This window comes from Plecotus auritus (genome assembly GCF_963455305.1).
Source record: "Plecotus auritus genome assembly, chromosome: 7".
Lineage (NCBI taxonomy): Eukaryota > Metazoa > Chordata > Mammalia > Chiroptera > Vespertilionidae > Plecotus > Plecotus auritus.
In genome coordinates this window covers 40,893,528-40,918,565 of record NC_137774.1, presented here as the reverse complement: position 1 = coordinate 40,918,565, position 25,038 = coordinate 40,893,528, and the positions used below count along the sequence as shown (strand labels likewise).

Genomic DNA, 25,038 nt, shown 5'->3' with positions numbered 1-25,038 from the left:
GTTTTGTTTTCCAGTGCTGCTTCTAGCATACATGAAGGGGAATGCCAACTTGTGCCGTGCCATTGTCCGATCTGGGGCTCGCCTCGGGGTGAATAATAACCAAGGAGTCAACATTTTCAACTACCAGGTTGCCACCAAGCAACTCCTGTTCAGACTGTTAGGTGAGTGGCCTACTTCCTGCCCTTGGCCTGCGAGCACAGTGCAGTACTGACTCTCGAGATGTATTGGGGATCTGTGCATTCTAATGACTTGTTCCTGAGCTAGCCATTCCGGGCACCGTACAGGACTTTTTTGTGTGAATGCCATGAAGGGCCTTTGGGCCATGGTGGGAGGGTCACTATTAGTCTCTTTTCAGTGCTCGCCTTGGGGCCCCTGTTGGTTTCCCACTCCCCTTGCTGCTACTAGAGCTCCCTAAGCTCCAGGCAGGTCCCCTTCCCTTGGGTCCTGGCTGCTCATCAACACCTTCATCCTTCGGCTGATTCAGACTTTGCCTCCTTCAGAGTAGCTTCTGCTTTAGCCCCACTCACTCTCCATTCTCTGTTTCTGTTTCCTTCTGTGAAGAGGATCTCTTCACTCTTGATTATTCCATATTTGCTCATCCCCATTGATGAGGCAGAGAGAATCACAATGCTGTCATCACCCACAATGGACACAGCACAGGGTTATTAGCCCCATGGTATGGGCAGAGAAATGAGCTCAGAAATACTTAGTAGCCCGGCTGGCATGGCTCAGTGGTTGAACAGCGACTTATGAACCAGGAGGTCAGGGTTCGATGCCCGGTCAGGGCACATGCCCAGGTTGCTGGCTCAATTCCCAGTAGGGGGCATGCAGGAGGCAACTGATCAATGATTCTTTCTCATCATTGATATTTCTCCCTTTCCCTTCCTCTCTGAAATCAATAAAAAATATATATATATTTTAAAAAGAAATGTTTAGTAGCTATCAATTTTGATGTAAGTGATTTACCCAAGGTCACAAAGCTGATTTGTAGCAGAGCCAGTGCTAAAGCTGTGTTTCTATGATGCCTGGTCTACTGTTTGCATGCACTTGGTCGGCCTTTTAAGAGCTCAGAATAGTAGCCTAATGCAGTGCTGGCATGTAGAGGTGCTTGATAATGAGTGATTCGTGTGCTGCCTCCTCCCTGTGTACTCCATCTACTGTGTACAAAGCCCTCAGGCAGAGCCTGGCATACAGCTAGTGATCACTAAATGAATACTCATGATTGTTGCTATTATCTACACTGATAACCCCCAACCCAAATCTCCACGGCCTCTGCAAACCCAAGACCGAATCCCTCATCTGTCTCCTTCCTGCTCCCTGCCTCCCCTCACCCCCTGCTGCTGTTCACTCACCAACTCTACAGATCCTTCGCACTCAGTTTCTCTTGTCTTGATCTCCTCCTCCCTGTTCCCCTTACCATGTGGTCCCTGCCGGTGTTTCTAGCTGTGGTCTCTGCTCTCTCCTCACTGTGCCTTACACTCCAGCCTGCCTGGTGGTGCTGGTTCTCCATATTCTCCTCTGTGAAGGCTCCCTGACCCAGTTAGAGTGTGTTGCTCCTTCGTCCCTCATGTCGCTCTGCAGTGTGTTGTGCACTGTTTCCCTGCTCCTTCTGGAGCTCCGCGTCTTGCCTGGCACAGTCGCTGTCTGACAGGAGTGTCTCCTGCCTGTATTACAGATATGCTGTCCAAGGAGCCGCCCTGGTGTGACGGCTCCAACTGCTACGAGTGCACTGCCAAGTTCGGAGTCACGACTCGCAAACATCACTGGTGAGACCCTGACCAGAGAAGTGAGGGGACTTCTGCTGTTGTCACTGCTTCTACCTTTTTCCATAAGCCATGACCTTGCCAGGGCCCTGTACTCTCCTGGGCAAAACTTGACCCAAAGGAGGGATGTAAGGGCAGGACTGCACACCAGTATGATACAGGGAGGGCAGGGCATTCAGACTGGTGTCTTTCCTGCTGCGTGCTGGGCTCACAGGTTCCAGGGAGCCTGCCAGGCCTGTGTCGCCTTTGCCAGGCTCTCTGCTGTGGCAGAGCTGAGCCAAGTTACTGCCTCCTGGAAGGTGTGCTTCCCAAGAATGAGGGGCTATTTCCAAGACAACGAGTTGGTTCTTTGGCTGTTTGTTGCTGAGTCTCTCTTGATCTTTAAAGAAAGCCTTCTCCAGTTCTCCAGAATCACTGTAACTTAACGATTGGCTGGAAGTTTGTTTTCATGGACGAAAGTGCTTTGGTAGAATTTGGCTGGCAGTGTGGCTGTCCCCTGCTCCTCAGTACCCTCCTCACACTTCCTTTCTTTGCTTCCACAGTCGTCACTGCGGACGTCTTCTCTGCCATAAATGTTCGACCAAGGAGATTCCCATTATAAAGTTTGATCTGAACAAGCCTGTGCGAGTTTGCAACATTTGCTTTGATGTACTGACTCTGGGCGGGGTCTCTTAGTGAGCCCCCAGGAGGGTCCGGGCCGCCTCCCCAGTCTCTTCCCAGCAGCTGCTCTGCTCACCAGGCTGACCCCCAGAGCAGGAGCTGGCCGGCGTCTTCCTGCGGCAATAGACTGGAACAAACAGTTAAGGACCATGTGTGATAGATCCCATTTCAGGTGACTCTGTATGATTGTCCGTGTGACTGTGATCGAGTTCACTAGGTGTCTAATTGGGCCAGGCCACAAGCCTAAGTGGTAAATGTGATAGGAATTAGACCCCATTCTGCTAGCAGCATACTAGAACACTTCAAGAACCATTCTCCCACCCAGTAGCCTAGTGTCCATCTCAGAGCGCTCATGAAGTCTTCCTGCCTGGGCGACTAACGGGTCGGCTGCTCCAGGAGCACTGGCTTTACTCCAGGGTAAGTGGCTTTGGACGTTCCTGCACAGTGTTTTCATAAAGATTATATAGGATCCTCTTGCCCCGAAGTCTTTTTTTTTTTTTTTTATAAAGCTAAGCTGTATTTATAGTGAGCTACCCCTTTTTAAAAAGGTGAAATATTTCTAAACAGGGTTCAAAATGAGAGCTGAGAAACCGTGGCCTTAACAGCTGAAAGCTTTACCAGTATTCATACTACTCGGGTGTCAGCAGTGCAGTTTGGGCTCGGCACCTCCTGGCAGCCACCTCCTCTCTCATCTTGCTGTGTCCTGTCTGTGGAGTCCTCACTGTATTGGTGGAGGAAATGCACTTTTATTGTGCTGCACTTTTTATATAGCTGCATTATTGGTGATTCCAATTTTAAAATCCATATTCTAAAAATACACCCATGCATCAGTGATTCTAATGATCAGCTTTGACTGGACCTCTGCTCACACACTAAGTCTTAAAGGGAAACTCCTGCAGAGCATCATTTGGAGCAAGAGTCACACAGGCCAGGGGATGAAAGGGGATCTCCAGCCTCAGGTGTAATGTCCCATCTCCTTGACATGAGTGCTTCTTGCTGAAACTGCCCCTAGTTATGCTGTGAATGCTGTTGGTCCCAGGTCCCAGTTCTGTGTAGCTTACCCTGCCCCATAAAAGCCCGCAGCTGAAGGCCCTGGCCAAACATGTGACCTGGTTTTGGAAGGCTCTGGCTTGAGTGCTGAATTGGGCCAGAGCTTATTGGGCCTTAGTCTCTGCTTTACATATATTAACCCTGAGGTGTTAAACATCTTTTCAGGGTTTGGCCAGTTTTTTAAAAAGTACACATTTAGAGAGAAACTTTTACCACTGCTTAAAAAAAAAAAGACAACTCTGAGATGAACAATATGTGTTACACAGTTACACTCAGAGATTAACAATCTCAGTCATACATACTGATTTTTCAGACATTTAATAACCACTACATTTTTTTGCATTAATGAAGTGTGGATATATGTGTAAAGGGACTAAATATTTTTTGCAACAGCCTGCTTGTTTGTTTTGGATAGTGGTATGTCCTCTATGTTGCTGTAGATTTATACATTCGATTACCTAAATGTGTGTGTAAGATGAGCTGATAAACCAGAGTGCTACTTTTTTTTAATATTTCTGTGATTTATAAGATATATATGCTTTCTATGTTAATATGAGCTTGTGCACAATGTTTAAAAGAAAAATTAGAAGAGTTGGGGACTAAAAGTCTGTGACATGTTTCATATAGAATTTTTATAGAAAAACAAGTGTTGGCAAACATGTGATCATGTGAGGCATGTGGTCAGTTTCCATCTTCTGTGGCCTGAGAGGGCCACAAGGAGGTGGGCGCAGTTGGCTTGATTCTTTAATTGTCAAGTAAGATAGTTATGCTCCAGGTATGAATTGAGGTGGTTGGTCCTTTTTACTTGTTTTAACATTCATGGTGGAGAGAGGAGGATGGGAATTCAGTCAGGGATGAGGCTGACTGTCCTTCCCCTGCCCTGCCATACCCATTTCAATAACAATATTGCCTCTAATTGCACTTAAAATCATGTTTAGAATATGTTGAGTCTAGGGATAGCTATGGTACTGAGCAGCCGCGAGTCGGGAACATTTTGTGAGTTCCGCATTGGCAGTCTTGCAGGCCTAGGAAAAGCACCTTTCCCCAGACTAGGACATCTCCCTGACCATGCCAGCAGTCACTGGGCTCTGCTCTGCAGATCCCTTGAGTGGCGGCTGCCTGGTGGGCCTGTCCCATTCACTGCCTGGCTGGGACTTGACCCCTCTCAGTCTCCTTTGTGCTCTCCAAGATGATAAGACTTGGCTACAGAACTCCCTGGCTGTTCCTGTTAAATTTAATTAGAAACTTAAATACTAGTAGCAAAAATTAAATTTTATTCATTTAGAAAGTTGCCAATTGTAAATGAGTAGAACAGGAATAAACTTTACTGAGGTATAATTTGCTGCATCAATCAACATTGTTCTGCTGACTTAGCTTTTTAACTGCCTCTTGCTCATCACCAGATTTATTATACAGTGTGTTCTTAACAGTTGTTTTTAAAGACGAAGGTACAAACCATGTGCTATATAGGAATCCAATGCCTAAACTAATTTGCTATGATCCTCTAAGACAGAAATTTCGCACAAACTTAAGTGCCTACACGTAGGACTTTTTAATTTTCAGTTATGTTTTTAGTGGTATCTCATTGAATGATGTATTAGAACATGTGTTCCATCTGGAGTTTGTTGCCTGTGCACTGTCAACCCCAACTACCCATTTAGTCGAGGCTGGATTAGATTGCTCAGTTCTCCTGCCATGTTCTCTCCAAGAGTGGGGTCCCTGTGACTGTTAGTCCTCTACCTCAGAGCCCTGAGTCATTTCTGACCGCCCTGTTCAGCTTCCTCACTCTTCTCCCTGAATGGGGTCCCTGCATGGAACTCAGCGTGCTTGTGGGATCCCCACCACTCCCAACTCATGTCTCCATCTGCTGTATTGAACTGTATTGTGCTAATCTTATCTATAGGCATGAAGTGGAGGGAAAGTCTTGGGAGGGGAGAGAGAGCCTTGATCTCCAGGTAGGTTTCTTTAATCTGGAGAAAAAGAACATAGTTGAACTATGTAATGTTTAGACATGAAAGGCAAAATAATCCCCCAGGTAACAGCCTGAGCAGTTAAATATAACTCCCACGAACAGACCCACTTGGAGTTCACAGGTGGAAACTGTGAAGGAGCTCCTGCAACAAGCTTTCTTCCAGGACCTGGGATTGCTTCTCTCAGGACGAGCCTGGAAGATCTGGACACTGCAAGCCCAGCCCCTCCTAATCTGAAGCAGCAAAGCTCCTCTCCCAGCTGGGGAGAGGGGGCGGCAGAGAGGAAACAACTTCCAAAAAGGTTTGGAAGCCACATTGTCCTTTTGTGGGAGAAACTGAGTGAAGAACTGATCATTTGATAAGATATTACTAAACACTTATTAAATTCCCAGAAGTAATCATAGATGCCTTAAAGACATTTTTTGGAAGATCATTGCCTGTATGTTTCCTTTTTTTGTGTGGCATAAATAATGTATTAACCTGTTACAATTGACAACATTGGTTTTCTGTACCTAGGAAGTCTCAAGTTGGTGGACTGCTTGACTAATGGCTTGTCCTTGGCAAATGTGTAGAGTTGGCTGTTACCAAGGGAGAGGGCAGTAACTGGGCAGAAACTGCAGCCACACATTTGGGTTGATCACCTTGTCTTTCAAGCCGTTGGGGTGCTGTTCAGTGTGGGGTGATGGCATCATATCAGACCATGGCGCTTATCAGCATTGTTTCTTTGGAGTCCATGTATGGAATGTATTTTTCAAATATTGATACTTGCATTTTCTGTAACAATTCCTTATAATAAAATGAGGTAAATTGTGCATTTAAAGTGGAAACTTTAATAAGACATTTGTAGTTACTTTTAATGCCTAAGTACCAATAAGCATTAAAAACAAACACATTTTTTAAACTGACATGTGAATAAATTTCTTTAACAGTTACCCTCTAGGAAACTGATTTCTAGCACTTTTCAGAAACACATTGTTGAAGGCAGTCAAAAAGTAGCTATTTTAGGCCTAATGACCAGCTGCCTGGATTTACTGTGCTCTTGGTCCAGCTTCAGCCCTTGGCAATGTGTGTGGTCACAGCTGCAGCCTCCATCACCCGACCCCACTGGCGTTCTCCAAGGGACTGGAAATTCCCCCTGGCTCCATTACTCAGGAGCAGTAACTCAAGAGGATCCACCTATGGCGAGGTTTCTGCTGGTCCTGAGCGGAGGGGAGGACTGACACTTGTTTCATGGAATACTAAGCAAGGGTTAGGCCTTGCATATTAAACCTAGTGACCTGCAGCACCCTGTAGGAACTGTACAAATCTAGTCACTCACAGGGCCTCACACTCCCTTGAACTAATGTTCTCCCTTTCTTTACCTGTCTCCCATTTTGCTTACCCTTATTTTGGACCACCTGTGGTGAGATACCTCATCCTCTGGTGGCTTTTCTGACAGTTAATAGGAACTGTTAAGTGCTCGCAAGTAACCCTACTAGCCGCCCTTGAGGTGAACACTGGTCATACTATGTGAATACGAACAGGAACCAGGTATGCATCCCCTTTCCCCCATTTTTGTCCAGCCAGGTAAGAGCACTGGCTTTAGTTCTGCTTTGTCAGCTGACAGTATTGGGCAAATAAATGCCTTAAGTGCTGCGCCTTGGTGTCTGGACCTATAAAAGGGAAGTGACCAAGGTACTTTTTCGCTTATAAGTTGCCTGGAGGAAGATGATCAGTAGTGTCCTTCCTCTCATGCAAGTAGAGCTGGCGTGCACACCGAGAGTACCGTGCACACCGAGAGTACCCTGCAGTGAGGGCTGATGGGAGCAATGTCTGCTGCCTACTTGCAGGAATTTGGGGGCTCTGGCAGTAGGAGGTGCTCTCGAGGGTAGGGGTTCAGCCCAGAGTAATCTTGAGGGACACTGCAGACTTCTGGACAGAGACAGGCCCCAGCATGTCTGTGAGGATCTATCAGATCACAGCTTGTCCTGGAGCTAAGCAAGCAAGGGATGGGGTGATGGTCTGATATGGTTCCCTTTGCAGTACAGTCATGCAGTGGCAAAGCTGTGACCAAAAAGGCTGGGCTCTTCAATTCTGTGTTTATAGAAAACTGGTATCTCAATTCAAAGGCAGATGTTACATTTCCTTCAGCATGTTGGGGGCAGTTGCCCCACCTTTGCTTTAACACTGCCCAGTGGCAGAGGGAGCGACTTGGTTAAACACTCACTCGGCTCTGCCACCCCATGACTGCTGTTAACTGTTAGCCGGTGGGGGCAGATTGATGCCTCTTTTCTGGTCCATAAAATGAGGCCCTCTCTGGGCTGGCCTAGAGGTTAAATGAGAACAGATAGTTTCCTGCCCAGCATAGTTGCCCAACGTGTATTAGTTTTCTTCTCCATTTCCCTCTGCCAGCAGGTCTTAATTGCCTGAGCTGAACTTTCTGTGGTTTTCATCAGAGGGACTCCTTCCTCCTCCCTAAGTTTGCCTGGGACCACCTCTGGAGAGAGAAGGGAGAGGCATTTCCAGTAACCACTCACCTCCCATGGCTAAGCCCTTCAGACCATTAAAATGACAACCTGCTCTTGCTGAATCCTTTGAAGATCCCACTGCCACTATCCGTGCATTTCTGCTATACTGTAAACTCCTTGAGGCCAGGAGCCTGGCTTTCCTCCCATCCTCCACTCCGTGGCACAGGTGCTTGGCAAATATTTGTTGAATGACTAAGGACGACCAGAGCAGTGGCAGTGACTAGTTCCCAGTTAGCTTGGAGTTGAGATGCCTCAGGGGCTGAATGGAATGCAGAGCAAGGAAGGTCCTAATCTCAGCTCTCTGCTCCTGCTCCAGGGAGGGCACTGACATGCCAAACTGCCGGAGTGAAAATAGCCAAGTCAGGACGAGAACCTTGAGTCCTAGGCTTGGCTCCACTGCTTTGTGCCCTTATGAAATTTTTGGACCTTGGCTGCCTCATCTCCAAAATGAGCTACCTGCACACGTACCATGTGCTCTAGGTACTGTGGATATAGGGGTACAGAACACGGCAGCCCTTGGTCCCTGTTCTCAGCCTGCAGTCCAGAGTGAGAGACTGATAGGAAATCATGGTTACAGAACACATTTGTTATCTGAGAACACATGGAACCTGTGTTGTGGGAACCTGGAGGAAGGTGCATCTAAAGCCAACTGGTGGGCCAAGGGTTAATGAAGGCTTCCAAGAGGTGCTGACTGAGCTGAATTTTGAAGAGATAAGAAGTGGACAAATTGAGCAGAGGAAGAGGTATCATTCCAGGTAGAAGGCATTGTAGGCACACTGCAGTGAGTGGAGGGGGCGGTGGGAGTGTGGGGAGAGGCTGAGGGAGATGAAGATTGAATGCCAGAAATGAGTTGAGGTGCCTACAGAATTGCTCAGGAAAGGCATCTGGACTAGATCCAAGGAGTGAGAAGGGCTAGAGGGAAGGGGTTCATGGAGGAGAGGCGGCTTTTAAGGAACGGGGCCATGAGTCATAGCAACGCTGAATTTATCCTGCTGTTGATCAGGGAAGGGCAGAAGCCAGGCGAATGGGGGCTGAGGAGCTTTTTCAGAGGCTTATCTACGACAGGAATAGATAAGGGCTACAGAAGAGTGTGCTATTACGGACTTAGGCAGGAACAGGTTAAAGGTACAGGAAAGGCAGGTGAAGAAGATCCTGGGGTGGGAAATGAGTCAAGAGCAGAGTCCGGTGTAAAGAGCAGGTGTGGCCACAAGGGCAGTGAACCATGAGACTGCCCTTGTTGGGGAGGCAGCCTCCATTTGCTAGTCAGTGAATCTGGAAAGCTATTTAGTGAGATTAATTATAAACGAAAGAAAGGAAGAAGAATAGAGGATGTTTAAAATAAGAGTTGAGTCCAGCTGGTGTGGCTCAGTGGTTGACCCATGAACCAAGAGGTCACTAGTTCAATTCCTGGTCAGGGCACATGCCCAAGTTTCGGACTCAATCCCCGGTAGGGGGCGTGCAGGAGGCAGCTATCAATGTTAATTTCTCATCGATGTTTCTATCTCTGTCTCCCTCTCAAATCAATAAAACCATTTTTTAAAAAAAGAGTTGAGGGGTCTGGGAAAGGAGTGGAGATGAAGGCTCAGATGAGGAGAAACCATGTCTAATACACCAGGCTTTATTGCCTTATCTATGAGGTAGAAACACTCCTTGCCCCTGTCTACTCAACGTTAAGAATCCAGGAGTAGCCGAAACCGGTTTGGCTCAGTGGATAGAGCGTCAGCCTGCGGACTCAAGGGTCCCAGGTTCGATTCCGGTCAAGGGCATGTACCTGGGTTGCGGGCACATCCCCAGTAGGGGGCGTGCAGGAGGCAGCTGATCGATGTCTCTCTCTCATCGATGTTTCTAACTCTCTATCCCTCTCTCTTCCTCTCTGTTAAAAATCAATAAAATATATTTAAAAAAAAAACAAAACTATTTCTTTAAAAAAAAAAAAAAGAATTCAGGAGTAATGGGTATGAAATATGTCAAGTGTAGATTACAGTGACCTTGGACACAACCTGTGGAGAGCGGCTACAGCGTTTGGATAGGTTCAAGCCTGGGACTAATGAGAGGGCATGATCCTCTTGTGGCAAAAGCCACCTGTAAGTCCCAGCACAATTATAGCCAAAGGCTATGGTTTTAAGCTTGAACCTATGGTCCGAACCTGTGGTCCCACATGGCTGTGATATGGGCTGTGGGAGGTGCAGCAAGTAAACAAAGCTTGATCAGGTGCATGTAATTGAGTAGATTCGAAACCCACGAGAAGGTTGTAACCACGCCCTTACTTTGCCTCGTGGAAACTGGCTATAAAATTAAGACGGCTTGCAGGCCATGGCGCTGTGTCTCCATAAGAGAGGGCAGCGTCCCACCCAAACCCAGCTTTCTTCTTGTCTGTCTTTTCTAAATCCTTCACCGCCCCCTCTCAGGCTCACCGAACCTGGCCGCGCTGGCATGGCACACAACCCACTGGAAGAGCTGCAAGCCCAGACACCGTCAAATTGAGGCTGTTTGTATTGGCATTTGCAGCCTTGCGCAAACTCTGATGTGCTAGCCAGTTATCTTGTTAGAGATCTGAAACTACCTTTCGCCAAAAACGCAGAATTCTCCCTCTGAAAACACACCACACCTTAAGTTTTGAAATAGAAACAATATCCTTGCTTTCAATTTAAAGAGGCATCTGGATTTGCTGCATCTATATAAGCAAAAGCTTTTCCAATTTCCAGAATTAGTCTACTCTTTTTTATTGTCACCCCTGACTGTATTGGCCCAGCTGGTATCAACTCAATGCGGCTTTTTGTTGTAAATTAGGGAAGAGGAGTCACATATAAGAAAGGTTACAGCCCTAGACCAGTGGTCGGCAAACTCATTAGTCAAGAGAGCCAAATATCAACAGTACAACGATTGAAATTTCTTTTGAGAGCCGAAAACCGACTTCTGCGCATGGGCCACGAAGTTTCAATCACACTGTACGTGCACGCCCGCACGTGGTATTTTGTGGAAGAGCCACACTCAACGGGCCAAAGAGCCGCATGTGGCTTGGAAGCCACGGTTTGCCGACCACTGCCCTAGACGGTTTGGCTCAGTAGATAAGAGCATTGACCTGCGGACCAAAGGGTCCTGGGTTCGATTCTGGTCAAGGCTCGTACCTTTGTTGCAGGCTCCTTCCCAGTCAGGGCTCGTGCAGAGGCAACTAGTCAATGTGTTTCACATCAACGTTTCTGTCTTTCCCTCTCTCTTCTACTCTCCCTAAAAATATCCTCGGTTGAGTATTAACAAAAAAAGAAAGAAAAGAAAGGTTATAAAAGTCAGGGGTAACAAGTTTAGCCATCGGGAAACCTGGAAGAGCGTATGTTGGTGCCGTTCTTATTTATTTATTCATTCATTTTTGGCCTTTTCTGGAGGTATACTCTTGTTTCTGAGTTGTAAGAGAGTGATGTAGTGCCTTTTTACCAGTGCCCCTGACCAGACCAGCAGCTGATCTGGCAGCCTGGGTGCCCGTGGGAAGGATTGGAGCTTAGAGCCCTTTGCTTGTCTGTCCAGTTAGTTTTGAGTTGGTCATATTTGAGTTCATTAATATTTGAGGGCTCTGAAGGAGGATGGCAAGTAGATCTAGGGGAATAGTGGCAAAAATGGGCTGACCAGTACTAGGCGAGTTGCCCAGCCCTGGCCTCGGTCACCAGAATGGTGAGCCCATGGTGAGGGCCATGGGCCACATTTGCAGAGGCCAGAGTCCTTCCAGGGCCTCTTGTTCGATGTCAGGAGCCATCCTAGTGCACGTGAGTCAGGGCTCATTAGGCTTCTCTGTGGGTTATCAACAGATAGGGCACCAGCTTAGAGTGGGAAAGAGCATGTAATGGCCAGGGCTGGGCAGCCGGTATATTCCTCCAAGTTGGGGTGGTCCAAGTCCCCACGATCTCTGTGTGTAGGGTTGTCCAGTGCTAGGTCACTAGGGGGACCGGTTGTTCTCACACACACACAGTGGGGCTCCTTGGCACCTGGCTTGTACAGCTTCCTGGGGACACCAGTCCAGTCTCTGCTCACGCCTCCACTGAAGATAGAAGGAGAGGGACTTAGAAGCGTGAACTAGTGAGTCTGTCTGGGGGGGAGAGGAAGCAGTGAGCCATCTTGACGTTTTCCCAAGGCGGAGGTCTGCAGTATTCAGCCCCTGAACCTTGTGCTCTCTCCTAACTTCCGCCAGCTTCCCCTGCCCAGGGCATCCTCCTGGCACTGCTCCCTGGCCCCGCCCTGCCCTGTGCCTTCCTGGGAGGCAGCACTCCCTGCATTGGCAGCACCACCTGTGAAAGGCTTTCTCCCACTGGCTTGTGAGTTTCTCAAAAGCAGTGTCTGGCTCTGATTCTCTCTTCCCTTCCCACTCTATCCTAGTGCCTTGATCTTAGGGTGTTGGGCACTTGGGCAGGGTGGACAACTGAGGCAACAACACAAGGCCTACTGGTCAGCCTTCTCTGAGAGGCCATTTCCTGCCCCTTGCCCAGGCGCAGTCCTTGATGTCACCTGGTCCAACATAGCCTGAGCAACCTCCTGTCCTGGGCAGAGGGAACCCACCTCGTCTTAGGGTCCTGAGTACGGCCTCCCAGGGACTCACAAGCCTTGCAGAGAAAAATGAGATTCTTGGAATTGATACCCAAGTAGGTTCAAGTGCCTGGGACCAGAATCACTTGCTGTCAGAGAAACTGCTGCCCAGTTAACTTACCCAAGAGCAAGGCTGTCAGGGAAGGGCACTGAAATGCCAACTCCTTCCTTCTAACCATCCATCCCATCGCCAGTGAACCTTGCTCCACACCCAGTCCCTGCCTCAGGACTCGCTTCTCCCAGTCTCCAGGGAGATACGTACATGTGGAAAACAGTGCATTGGGTTGAAGCACAGGGATGGGGCCAAGCTCCTTGGAGTTGGTCTGGAAGAGCTTTGTGGGGAAGGCAGAGCCTAAGCAACTCAGGAAAGTCAGAGGGCGTTACACAAAGACAAGGCTGTGGGGACGGAGAGGGAGGCAGGTTCTCCAAGGGAGCTAAGTCAGGCATCTAAATGCACTCAAGCCTCTGGGCCCCTCCCATGGCAGACCAGTGCTCTCTGAAGCCACTTGCATTCAGGCTTGTGTTCCCGCAAGGCCCACCTTTGTCCCAGTTCCTCTCCCTAAAGTGAGTGCCCCTCTTTCTGGAGACATGACAACCCTGGAGGGGCTGTCTCTGCAAAACTGGTGGCCAGGAGAGAAGAGGCTTTCCTTCCTGCTGCCTTCACCCCTGCTCCCTGATTAAAGTGGAGGGAACATGTGATGCACATGGTGGCTGCTGGCTTTGACACAAGGAACCAGCCTCAAGGAGAGCAAAGAGGTGTGGCCTCTCCCCATAGAAGAGGGTGGATCTACACAATGTAGCACTCAAGACAAGTGACCCTTCTTGCATAAGCCACAGCAGGTCTCCCTGACCCTCAGTGACCTGGTCTCTTACTTTGAGGCCCTCGAGGCTGGGCATTTGTCTAGTTTCTGTCTCCTTTTCCCCTTATCAGAGCTAAAGGAGATTTGAGGGACTTGAACTGTATTTAAATCCAGGCTGGCCTGATGATTAAAGCAGGAAAACAATTTTTTTCTCTAGTTTCCCCAAACCAACCTGGAATATTCCCTGTGGCATCTATTCTAATCTGGCTCACTTAAATTCTTACAGGCAAGGACTTCTCATCTAGTGTACCTCCTGGAATTACTCAGAATTTGCAGAGTTCTTAAGACGCCACCTCAGGGCATCAACACAAGTGGTTATGTCCACCTAATCCCTCCGTTAGGCAGGAAATAGGAAACGAAGGCCCTTGGATGAACAGGCCAAAGCAAGAAAATGGTGCTTGTGACTTTTCATTCCCTGCCAGGGGTTCTTCAGCAGCATCTTTGGGGAATTAAAAAAAGAAAAAGCCGAAATCGGTTTGGCTCAGTGGATAGAGCGTCGGCCTGCGGACTGAAGGGTCCTGGGTTCAATTCCGGTCAAGGGCATGTACCTTGGTTGCGGGCACATCCCCAGTGGGAGGTGTGCAGGAGGCAGCTGATCGATGTTTCTCTCTCATCGATGTTTCTAGCTCTCTATCCCTCTCCCTTCCTCTCTGTAAAATATCAATAAAATATATTTTTTAAAAAAAGAAAGAAAAAAGATGGCCAGATCTCAATCCTAATGTTCTCATCCAGTGTCTGCGGTGAGGTCCCACCATTGGTAATTTTTAAAAATTGCCCAGAAGATTCTAACATGTAGTCAAAAGTGGAGAATCGCTATCCCATGGCACATGTATTTTGAAAAAGTTCCCCTGGGTTAACAATCAACTTACGGCCTCCCTGAACCACAGGATGAGCTAGGAGTTGGGTTTGGGAGTGGCGGAGGCAGCAGAAGGGAAGCCTGCTTACCTCGTTTGGGAACACCAGAACCTGCTGCCCCTGGCTGAGCTCCACTCCGTGTTGCACGGTGGAAACTTTTTCTTCTCTTTCAGTTCCTGTTTGTTTGCCTCCAAGCCTTTGGTGATCATGGCTTCTACCTGGGTCAGTTCCGAGGTGGGTAGCCCATCCTTTCCATAGAACCTTCCAATCACCCTTCCTGTAGTGATAGGAGAGCTGCTGTCAGAAACGGAAGGGAGAGGGGGCGGGATGGTGTGTTGGGGGGAGGCAGGAGGAGATGCTTGGCTTCTCCCACAATTGTAATACAGCCCAGCTTCCCAGGGCTTCTGGGGTCAGGGCTCTACTGGAGCCTGCTGGCTGCTTATTTCTTAAGAACTCATATTGGAGGACTTGGGGCACCTTCTATCCCAATGTTTCAACATCTTACAAGACTCCAGATAGAAGCATCCCTTTTGTACTTGTCGAGTCTTCTGAGGAAATTATAAAATGTCTCACTTCCAGACATCAGTCCCGAGAGTGGAACCATGTGATTCATTTTCAATGCTCCACAGTGCCTGAGGCATACAGTAGGTGTTCAATAAATGTCTGACAAATAAATGGCATTCTGTGTAACATTTTTTGTGGTTTAATTCTTCCCAACATTGAATTATTTTGTCACATGTAACTATAAATAAATTACTTATTAAGCAATTACTTAGTGGCAGGTGCAATGCTAGCACATAACTACTATTTTCTTAATCCTCATAACCCTATGAGAAAGTAATCATTGTTCCCCTATTCACAGGAGAGAGGGGGCAGGAGGGTGTCTATGAAACTAGTGAGTGGTTCTGAGCCCAAGCATATGCTCTCTTCCCCGCACCTTCTCCCCCACCACCCTCTGTTCTCTTCTTGCTCAGTCCTATGGACGTATTGGGTGGGAATTGGTTTTAGTTTAAAATCCATGCCAGAATTTGTAACGGTCTAAGGCTAAGCTATGGCAGCAGCCAGCAATGGGAGAGCCTGTAGGCTAAAGCTACAAAGGGCTCAGGTCTCCTCAGGGGCAGGAACTTTCACCTTCGAGTCCTGAGTGTAAGTGGCCGTCACAGGGCAAGAGAAGCAGCAGAAAGCACTTCTAGAAGGTTTGACCAGGTAGGAGGAGGTAGCTGTGTATACTTGCCCCAGCTGTGTCGCCAACCTCTCCAGGTCCTGAGCACTTAGATCCCAGAGCACTTACATGGAGTGTTCCCAAGATTCAGTTCTTCCTCTCAAGTTCAGCTCCCCATCCGGACTTTTCCAATTGTATTTATCACTTCTGGCTTTTGTTATTTGGATTAGGAGCCTTGGGTCTCTCTGATACCCCCTCCTTCACATCCAAATGCATGCTTCCATTTGCTCATGTCTAATCCATTAGCAACTCCCTAATTCTGTCTATTCTTTTCCATTTCTGCTGCTGCCACCCTAATCCAAAATGTGGATTACAACGATAGCTTCCCAACTGGTGTGTCTCCCTCAGCTCATCCCTTTCCAAAATTCTTTCTCCACAAAGCAGCTAGGTGAGCATTTGAAAAAATGATTATCATGTCAACTCCATGCTTGGTTTAAACCCTTCAATGGTTTCCTAAAACACGTGCCTCCAACCCTCTATAAGCATCTGACTTCCCTTTGCCTTTTGAGCCTCTTCTCAAGCTATTCCCTCCCTCATTTACTGCAGGCTCCTGCACACTGGCCTCCTTCCTATTCCTTGACCATGTGTAGCTGCCTCCACCTCGGCCTGAAAGACTTTCCAGATCTCAGCATGGCTGGCTCCTTATCATCTTCCAGGTCTCAGCTTATCTGTCATCTCCTCTAAGAGGCTTCCCTGACCCTCTTCTCTAAAGGTGCCACACCCCCCAAACATGCACTGCATTAGCATTTTATTTTATTCACAGCCCTATCTGAACTTGCTTGATCTGCTTACTTATGATCTATCTCTCCCTACCATGAGGCCCCAGCACTCAAAACAGCTTAGTACAGAGCTTTCATTTTACCTGCTTGTTAGATTAAATGAAGGGTACAGGGCCCTAGTCCCAGGCCTGCAGTCTATAAGTTGGCCTGGCACAAGAATGCCTCCTATTGAAGGTCTCTATGCATGATGACAGGCTATCTTGTGGCTTTTAGGCATGAGACCCAAAGAGAGGGCAGCAGTAGTAGTAGAGGCAATAGAGAGAGTTGTAGTAGCTGCCTCATGAGAATGGTGGTCACCATTGGCTGAGTCTCTAAGCCAGTGCTATATCCAGAAAACAACAAAAGACATCTTCTCATTTTCCCTGGAGGCCTAGCCATGTAGCTGCCAAGATGGCTTTCTGGCTGTCTTCACCTCATTGTGCACCGATATATACACATTCATCCTCTGATGTGTCCTGAGGGTTTCTGATGCCCTGTAAGAGCCTAACACAACCCCCTCCTATAGAGTGAGCTAACAGAGGCAGCACTGCACTCAGCTCATCCCTGGTCCCCATGAGGACTAGTACCAGAGCTTATGCATAGTAGATATTCAAACATCCCGACTTAACTAAAACCCTTCTGAAGCATTTCCAACCATATAACCCCCACCCCCCTCACATACATTAACACTCTTCAAATAAGACTAGTTCACTCATCTCACCAAACACCAGTATGACACATTTGGTCTGGCATCCTTTGCCCACTCACAGGACTCCATCCTTACTCTTTTGTGTTGAGTTTTCTTTTCCTTATTAACCCAGTAATGTTTCAACTTTGGTTCAGCAACCTCGTGGGAAAAGGGAGAACCAAGCCTGTGGAAGGGCAGATGGATAGAGGCCAGTTCCTTCCATGGCAGACATGGCTGTGGTCTCAGGAATGAAATGGGGCAGCCTGGGTGAAAACAAGGGGTGCTAGGTTGGGATGACAAAGGCCAACAGTGGCGGGTGTGGAGGAGGGTGGGGATGAAAACAAAACCTTAGAAGTTATTTAAAAAGCCTTGGCAAGTTGGATGTGTAGGGAGCAGAGGAGTTAGTAAAAATGGCAAGGTTCTCAAAAAAGGTAACCCAAGTAGTAACGACAGAAGCATCCCTCAGAGGCCTGGGGGTGGAGGAGGAACTTCCCATGTAGACCTGTTCCAAAGGTGAAAGGACACTGACGTTCCTCAGGAAGTTAGCTGGGTCCAAGTGGGGCTCCAGTGAGAGGCTGGGGCTGCAATCGATGGGAAAAAGGGCTCCGACCATACCGGTTTCTGTGATTAACATTTCTCTAGGACACCGTTAGGAGTTTTCACATTTAAAAGGCGAATTCCCTCCCGTCCACCAGTAAGCAGCAAGGGCAGTGCCCTACACAGCTGGCTTTAACGAATGTTTGAGTAGTATAACCCTGGGACACAGTTCATTAAGGATGGACATAAGTTAATGTCTCTCCTTAGAGCAGTGGTCGGCAAACTGCGGCTCGCGAGCCACATGCAGCTCTTTGGCCCCTTGAGTTTTTAGCAAAGGCCAGCTTAGGAGTACCCTAATTAAGTTAATAACAATGTACCTACCTATATAGTTTAAGTTTTATTTATTTATTTATTTATTTATTTATTTATTTATTTATTTATTTATTTATTTATTTTAGTTTAAGTTTTAAAAATTTGGCTCTCAAAAGAAATTTCAATCGTTGTACTATTGATATTTGGCTCTGTTGACTAATGAGTTTGCCGACCACTGCCTTAGAGGACAAAGTAAAAGGATATTTATCAAAACTGCACATGAACTTGGGCTTCAAGCCTTCCTGACTGCTGAAGCCAGATGCCTGGAACGCCCATCACAAGACAAGCAAGCTGCCCTCCTGGAGCTGGTTGTTTAAGCGTGGTGCAGGCAACCACTGGCTTAGGGGCTACAGAGGCCAAAGCAAATGGGCAAGCAATACTTTCCCAAGATTGAAAGTGAGGGACCAGGTGCCCCAGCCATTTCCTTCTGGGACTCACTGCCTCACTACCAACTAGAGTTTATGGTGAAAAATCCATAGGTATTTTTCAGGTGAAAAATCCATAGGTATTTTTCAGATTTTAACCTTGAGTCCAAGCCCCAAAGAATTCTAGTCCCTTAAAAAACTGCAAGAAAAAGAAATGAAATTTTTGGGAATGGCCTGTGGAATACCTACCAACAAATTCGTAATTCTTCTCATAGAATGCTAGCCAATTTTGAAGTGTCAGCATCTCAGAAAATGACAAGTCAGATACATCATCCACAAGGCCTGCTTCAGAGTAGTCCCCAGTCACAAACGCTCTGGATGCGTCTCGGCCTGCAGGAGAGATGTTTCCAGTCGGTTAACTTATAAATCACTGATATCGTACCAACTCAAGAATCTATTTCCTGAGAAACATCTGAAAACCCCAGTGCCCAACCCCAAGCAAATATAATCCCCCTCCTCTGTCATAGATGCTCGTGGACCTTGGACACACATTTTGGCATTTATTTACTTTCAGCAACATTCAGTACAGCTGACCATGTCCCTCAGCTCCCATGACACTACGCTCTGGTTTTCCTCCTACCTCTCTAGCTCATCTTCTACCAGCCTCTGAGATCAATTATTGTCCATTTCCTCTACTCTATCCACACCCTCCACTTGACAATCTCATCCACTCCCGTGGTTTCAAATACCACATCTAAATCAAAAATTGCTAAATGTGCATCTTTAGCTCAGACTTCTCTTGAGCTCCAGACCTATATATCCAATTGTCTACTCAGCATCACTTACATGTCATCACAAGTTCAAAATGTTCACACTCAATTAATGGTCATCAGCACCCCAGCCCTAGGAAACATGCATCTGTTCTAGTATTCCCTATCTCAGTAAATCAATCAGCTGCTCAATCCAGAAATGCAGTCCTTGACATCTCCTTCATCCCTCACATCCAATCAGTCCCCAAATCCCCATAGTTCTTATATCTACCTTTCTCCATCTGCCACTAAGCAAGCCCAGGCTGTCATCATTTTTCATCTGAACTACAATAAACCCCTAGCAGTTCTTTATACAGTCATTCTTTCCCCACTAATCTCTTTTTCATACAACACTTACATTATTTTAAACACAAATTGATCAAGTCATTCTCTTGCTTAAAAATTCTCAGTGACTTCCTTCTGCTCTATGATAATGTCAAAATTCCATAAAATGCCATTCAGAACTCTGTACCAGCTGCCACCAACCTTGCCTTACCTCTGGCTCCCTGGTTTCTGGTCACAGCAGTATGTGTTCCTTTTCATACTCATCACAAAAATAATTCATTAATTGTTTATACGACAACTACTGAATTTTTGTCTTTTCTACTTGTCAGCAAATTTTATAAGAGAAACACGAAACTCCTTTAGTAATGATTACTCAGTGTCTGTTCTTTAGTACATTCTCAGTAAGTATTGACTGAATGAAATCCAATTGATTTTCAAAAAGACTGTCAAGGCAATTCAAAGAGGGAAAGAATAGTCTTTGCAACAAGCGGTACTTGAACAACTGAATAGCCACATGCAAAAGAATGAAATTAGATCCTTATACCATATGTAAAATGAAATAAAAATAGATCAATGATCTGAAACTATGAACTAAAACTGTAAACTTCTTAGAAGAAAACTGGTGGAAGTCTTTGTGACCTTGGATTTAGCAATAGTTTCTTAGGACACCAAAAGCACAAGCAACCAAAGAAAAAAATTAATTGACCTTGATCAAAATTAAAAATTTTTGTGCTTTAAAGGACACTATCAAGAAAGTGAAAAGAGCCTGACCAAGACCCTGACGGGTGTGGCTCAGTAGCTTGCGCGTTGTCCTGTGCACCGCAAGGTCACTGGTTCGATTCCTGACTGTGGGTTCTGCCCTAGTTAGGGTACCTGGGATGCACAAGGGAGGAGACCACCAGCTGATGTTTCTCTCTTCCCTCTCCCTTCTCCTCTCTCTCAAATCAATTAAAAATCTTTAAAAAAATATCAAGTTACCAAAAAAAGGTAAAAAGACAACCTACAGAATGGGAGAAAATACATGGTGTCCCCCAAAAATGTATACACACTTTTTTCCTGATAGCTCAATTGATGTTTCTTTTCAGATTTAATCCATTGGAATGAATAACTATTCAAAGTGTGTATACATTTTTGGGGACATCCTATATTTGCAAATCATTTATCAGCATTCAGTATATATAAAGAATTCTCACAACTCAAAAATAAGAAGACAACCCAATTAAAAAATGGACAAAGAATTTGAATAGACATTTCTCCAGGGAGCATATACAAATGATCAATAAGCAAATTAGTTATTAGGGAAATTCAAATAATCAAAACCACAATGAGATAGCACTTTAAACCCACTAAAATGACTATAATAAAAAAGACAACCATTCAGTGAGGAAGCGGAGAAACTGAAACTCTAATACATGATGGTGGGAATGCACAATAGTACAGCCACTTTAGAAAACAATTTGGAAGTTTCTCAAAAAGTTAAACATAGAGGGGCGTGCAGGAGGCAGCTGATTAATGATTCTCTCATCATTGATGTTCTCTTTCTCCCTCTCCCTCTTTCTCTCTGAAATCAATAAAAACATTATTTATTTTAAAAAACGATTATTTAAATAGAATTACCTGGCAATTCTACACTCAAGAGAACTGAAAACATGCCCACAAAAAAGCTTGCACGTGAATGTTTATAGTAGCATTATTCATAATAGGTCAAAGTGAAAACAACCCAATTTCCAACAAAGGATGAATAAACAAAAGTGGTCTATCTATACAATGGAATACTATTTGACCATAAAAAGGAATGGAGCCCTAGCAGGTTTGGCTCTGTGGATAGAGCTTTGGCCTGCGGATGGAATGGTCAATTCCGGTCAAGGGCATGTTCCTTGGTTTCAGCCTCCTCCCTGGCCCGGGCCCTGGTCAGGAGGCAACCAATCAATGTGTTTCTCTCACATTGATATTTCTCTGTCTTTCCCCCTCTCTAAAAATCAATGGAAAAATATCCTTGGTGAGGGGGGGGGAAGGAATGGAGTGCTGGTACATACTAATATACCACGGATGAACCTTGGAAACATTATGTTAAGTGAAAGAAGCCCGTCACAAAAGCCACATGTATGATTTCATTTCTATGAAATGCCCAGAGACAGAAAGTGGATAGTAGTTGTTGAGGGTTGGGGGATGGAAAGGAATGGGGAGTGACTGCTAATGGATGTGGGTTTTTTTTGTAGGGGATTCGATAAAAATGTTCTGGAATTAGCAATGTTTGCACAACTTTCTGACTATATTAGAAACCACTGAATTTATATATATATGTTAAAGGGGGTAGATTTCACATTGTATGAATTATATCAATAAAAAGTAATAAAAAGATTGACTGAACAAATGAATAAATGAACCTAATCTACTTCTCTTCTAGATGGTGTGGGCAGTGGGGAGCATGTTGTAATCTTTGGCACAAGGCAGGCTACATGTTAGTGGTCAATAAATGATGTTGAATGAATAATGGGCACCAAGGAACTCTGTAGACAGCAGAGCACACTGCAGAAGAAATATCACCCAGATGCTCACACTTGTGGGTACAGCCATGACAGCTGCATCAGGGTGGGGCAGGATAGTGCACCCAAAAGTGCCCTCTCCTCGCAGGTAAACTAAAACCCTTGATTCCGGTCCCAGCTCCACTTCGTACTCACTGTGTAGCTCTTGGTAAGTCCCTTCCCCTGCTCAACTGTCCGAGGAGCTTGGCAACACCAACTGAACTTGATTCCTTTTCTGACTATGCTGCTTCTATCTCTTAAGTTCTCCTTAGAAATAGGGAAGTGACTTGTATTTAAGTACCAGAGGCAGCTTCCCAATTTCCCTAAGATAATGATCAAGTGGAAAATGCTCATTTAACACCAGCCTAGTCACAGGCCTTAAGCTTGCTCTGCATTCCCCCCCCCCCCCTCTTTAAATCTGAGAGATCGTCATTCCTCAGGGCTGGTAGGGCAACATCTCTAAAAGTAAAAAGCTGGTGGTTTTAGTCTAAGTCTTGTTAGCTGTGAGGGCTTTAGGCAAATTACATCCTTTAATCCCCTCAGCTGTAAAACAGGGTCAGCAGAACAAACTTAAATTGACAAGTGTTCTTTGAGGCATAACATACACACAGCTGTGAGTATTGAAGGACTGTAAAAGGTGGCCACACTCTTGCCCAGAGCTCTAACCTCAGAATCTTTAAGAAAGGCAGACAAGTGCATCTGTACCAGAAGCAAGAACTACTCAAACCAAATGTACTACTTTTAGGGGGAACGCGGATCCGGAGGAATTGAAGAGAAGATTGGAATCAGCAGGGTCTCATTCATTTCTGTGCCCTGAGAGCCACGCAGTGTGGCATAAAGCAGGTGCCCCTCGGGGGCTTCTGCCGGAGGGTAATGGGTAAACAAGAGGCAGGAGACGCATTTCTCCACGTAAGTCAGGAAGAACGACAGGGAGAAGAGAGGCCGCTAACTGCTGGCCATAGTCACGCCCAGTCAGCGAGGCTAGAAGGGCCCGGCGGCAGAGCCCGGCCCCCACGCTGGTCTGATGAATATGGGGAGGAAAACAGCAGAGGAATAAATGAATGAACGCTGCACAGGCGGCTACCCGCCTGCGTCCGAGCACGAAAGGACATGAGCCACCGCGCTAATACCTGCGAAGCCGCTATAGTGAGCCCCAGGCTCGTAATGCCTGCGGCCGGAGGACACGTCGTAGACGCGGCCGAGCAGTGCCAGGTAGAGGCCTGGTTCCCCAGGGCCGCCGCGGTGGCGGGCCAGCTCCCCGGGTGTGAAGAGGCGAAAGCCAGCGCGGGGACCCCACCAGCCCACCAGCCGCGCTGCCACCGCCGCGGCCGCCGCAGCGGCCAGGCCCAGGAGGAGCCCGAGCCGGCCGGGCCGCAGCATCGACGGCCGCCCGCCCTTCCCTCTGCCAAAGTGGCCGCCTCTCCGCCCACAACGAAGATGGTGGAGACGCTGGCCGTGACGTCACCGGCGTCACACTCTCTCTTGTCCGCCCGGCACTGAATTCAGTCCGCCTGGCATTCAGAGGACTGAATAGGAGAAAGTCCAGGTAAAGCTCACTTCCTGGCTTCTACTCTTCCTCGTGCCTTTTCAGCACAGCTGGTGAACGTGGAGCGATACCGAGGAATTGAGCAGCGAAAAGGCCTTCTTGGCTTGCCGGCTGTCAGCCCCTAACAAAGATAGTGACCACGGAGGCCAGGGGACGGCGCAGACGTGATAGCAACGCCTGCTCGTAACTCGCAGTTCCGCCCTTTGCGGACACTGCCCACAGTGGCTGTCTCACGACAGCGGGTAGAGTCCGCTTGACGGCACCTTAGCGACAGCAGTCCTCGCTTGACGGCGAGGAAGCCGGAAGCTACCGCTGCCGCCGTCGTCCCCTCCCCGTCCCCGCCCGCCGGGTACTGTCTGAGGTTGACAGGTCGAGGCGGGGAGGCGGCGGCGGCGGCGACAGAGCCGGGTGCCCGAGACGGAGACCCCATGGGGAACGCTCCGAGTCACAGCAGTGAAGACGAAGCGGCAACCGCCGGGGGTGAGGGCTGGGGCCCGCACCAGGACTGGGCCACGGACCCCGGCATGGCCCCCGGCCCAGGCCCTGCCGCCCCGGCGCTGCCGCCAGCCCCGGCGCTGCTGGAGCCGGCCCGGCTGCGAGAGGCTGCGGCTGCGCTGCGGCCCTCACCGCCCTGCGAGTCCCTGGTGTCCAGGCACCACGGCGCGCTGTTGCGCTGGCTGGAGGAGCGGCTGGGCCGCGGCGAGGAGTCAGTCACCCTGGAGCAGTTCCGGGAACTGCTGGAGGCTCGCGGCGCCGGCTGCTCGGGCGAGCAGTTCGAGGAGGTCAGGGCTGCCTGGGACTGCGGGGCGGGGGGAAGGCAGTCGCCCCCAAGGGCGAGAAGAGGTGGGCGGTGGCTTTGGAGAGGCCAGGTAGAACCCGCAGCGTCCGAGAATGGAAGCAGGGGGGTGCCGGGACTTATTGCATGGGGTACTTTCAGTCTGTTCACGACCAGAGGCGGCTACAAATTGCTTTAACTTTTCATAGAAATGTGGAAAGCCTAGACTAGATCTTGTTCTGAAAAACTGAACAAGACCAGATGTCCTTTGCATTTTGTTGTAATGCAGACATCTGTGCAGTTGCCGGACGCTGGATCCACTGCTCTCTGGAGCTTTTTTTTTTTAATCAGGTTCCAGAATAGCTTAAGGGAAGGGAGGTGTAGTGATCAAGGGAGTGCCTGTGACAACCATTGTTTTATTGGCCAGGGGGTTTTACTGAGCACCTTTTGAATCCAGTGTGGGCACCTAACAAATGTGGGAGGAGAATAACATACTTGGAAAAACACATTCTAAAAGCCATCCTCATCAGGCAAACACTAGCATTTCCAAGTACACATTTGGTTTTAGATCTTTGGAGAACCATATTTTAGACTAAACCTTCATCGAGCCTAAAACTTATAGGCAAATACCAGATTTCTCGAGAATACTTGTAATTATAGTTTTTGGCATAATTACCAGTGTCACCTCTATTAAATTATTAACAGCAAGTCGATATAGCAACAAAATATTTTCTTTGGAAAGGATCTAAGGAATTTTGTGTACTGAATACTTCATTTTAGAGTTAAGAAGAGAACTTGGATTGTTACTAAAAGAGAACTGACCCAGGGTCACCCAGTAAATCATTGGCAAAACTGAGACTGTCACTCATATCTCTTGATTTTCGTTGGTCTTATCTCCACTACCTCCTTCTTGGGACTC

The 25,038-nt window shown here is 47.4% G+C and overlaps 3 protein-coding genes across 8 annotated transcripts in view; 2 read left to right on the top strand and 1 right to left on the bottom strand.

The window, feature by feature from the left end:
• The window catches only part of ANKFY1 (ankyrin repeat and FYVE domain containing 1), an 81,585-nt gene extending 75,330 nt beyond the window's left edge, over nt 1-6,255 (top strand). For all 3 annotated transcript variants that reach the window (XM_080681363.1, XM_080681361.1, XM_080681362.1), the window contains exons 23-25: nt 15-161; nt 1,676-1,766; nt 2,306-6,255. In XM_080681363.1, coding sequence (XP_080537489.1) covers nt 15-161; nt 1,676-1,766; nt 2,306-2,438 — 371 coding nt within the window. In that variant the 3' untranslated portion in view covers nt 2,439-6,255. The remainder of the gene's footprint in view (nt 1-14; nt 162-1,675; nt 1,767-2,305) is intronic.
• CYB5D2 (cytochrome b5 domain containing 2) overlaps nt 1-23,555 on the bottom strand; it is a 38,661-nt gene extending 15,106 nt beyond the window's left edge. Inside the window, exons 1-4 of one of the 2 annotated variants that reach the window (XM_080681365.1) lie at nt 22,929-23,555; nt 18,429-18,569; nt 14,328-14,514; nt 10,652-11,980 (exon numbers count right to left, since the gene is read on the bottom strand). In XM_080681365.1, coding sequence (XP_080537491.1) covers nt 11,764-11,980; nt 14,328-14,514; nt 18,429-18,569; nt 22,929-23,178 — 795 coding nt within the window. In that variant the 5' untranslated portion in view covers nt 23,179-23,555 and the 3' untranslated portion in view covers nt 10,652-11,763. Of the gene's footprint in view, nt 1-10,651; nt 11,981-14,327; nt 14,515-18,428; nt 18,570-22,928 lie in introns of those variants that run through there. The other variant, XM_080681366.1, reaches the window with a different exon arrangement.
• Nucleotides 23,479-25,038, top strand: part of ZZEF1 (zinc finger ZZ-type and EF-hand domain containing 1) — a 121,581-nt gene continuing 120,021 nt past the window's right edge. For all 3 annotated transcript variants that reach the window (XM_080681360.1, XM_080681359.1, XM_080681358.1), the window contains exon 1: nt 23,479-24,126. In XM_080681360.1, coding sequence (XP_080537486.1) covers nt 23,773-24,126 — 354 coding nt within the window. In that variant the 5' untranslated portion in view covers nt 23,479-23,772. The remainder of the gene's footprint in view (nt 24,127-25,038) is intronic.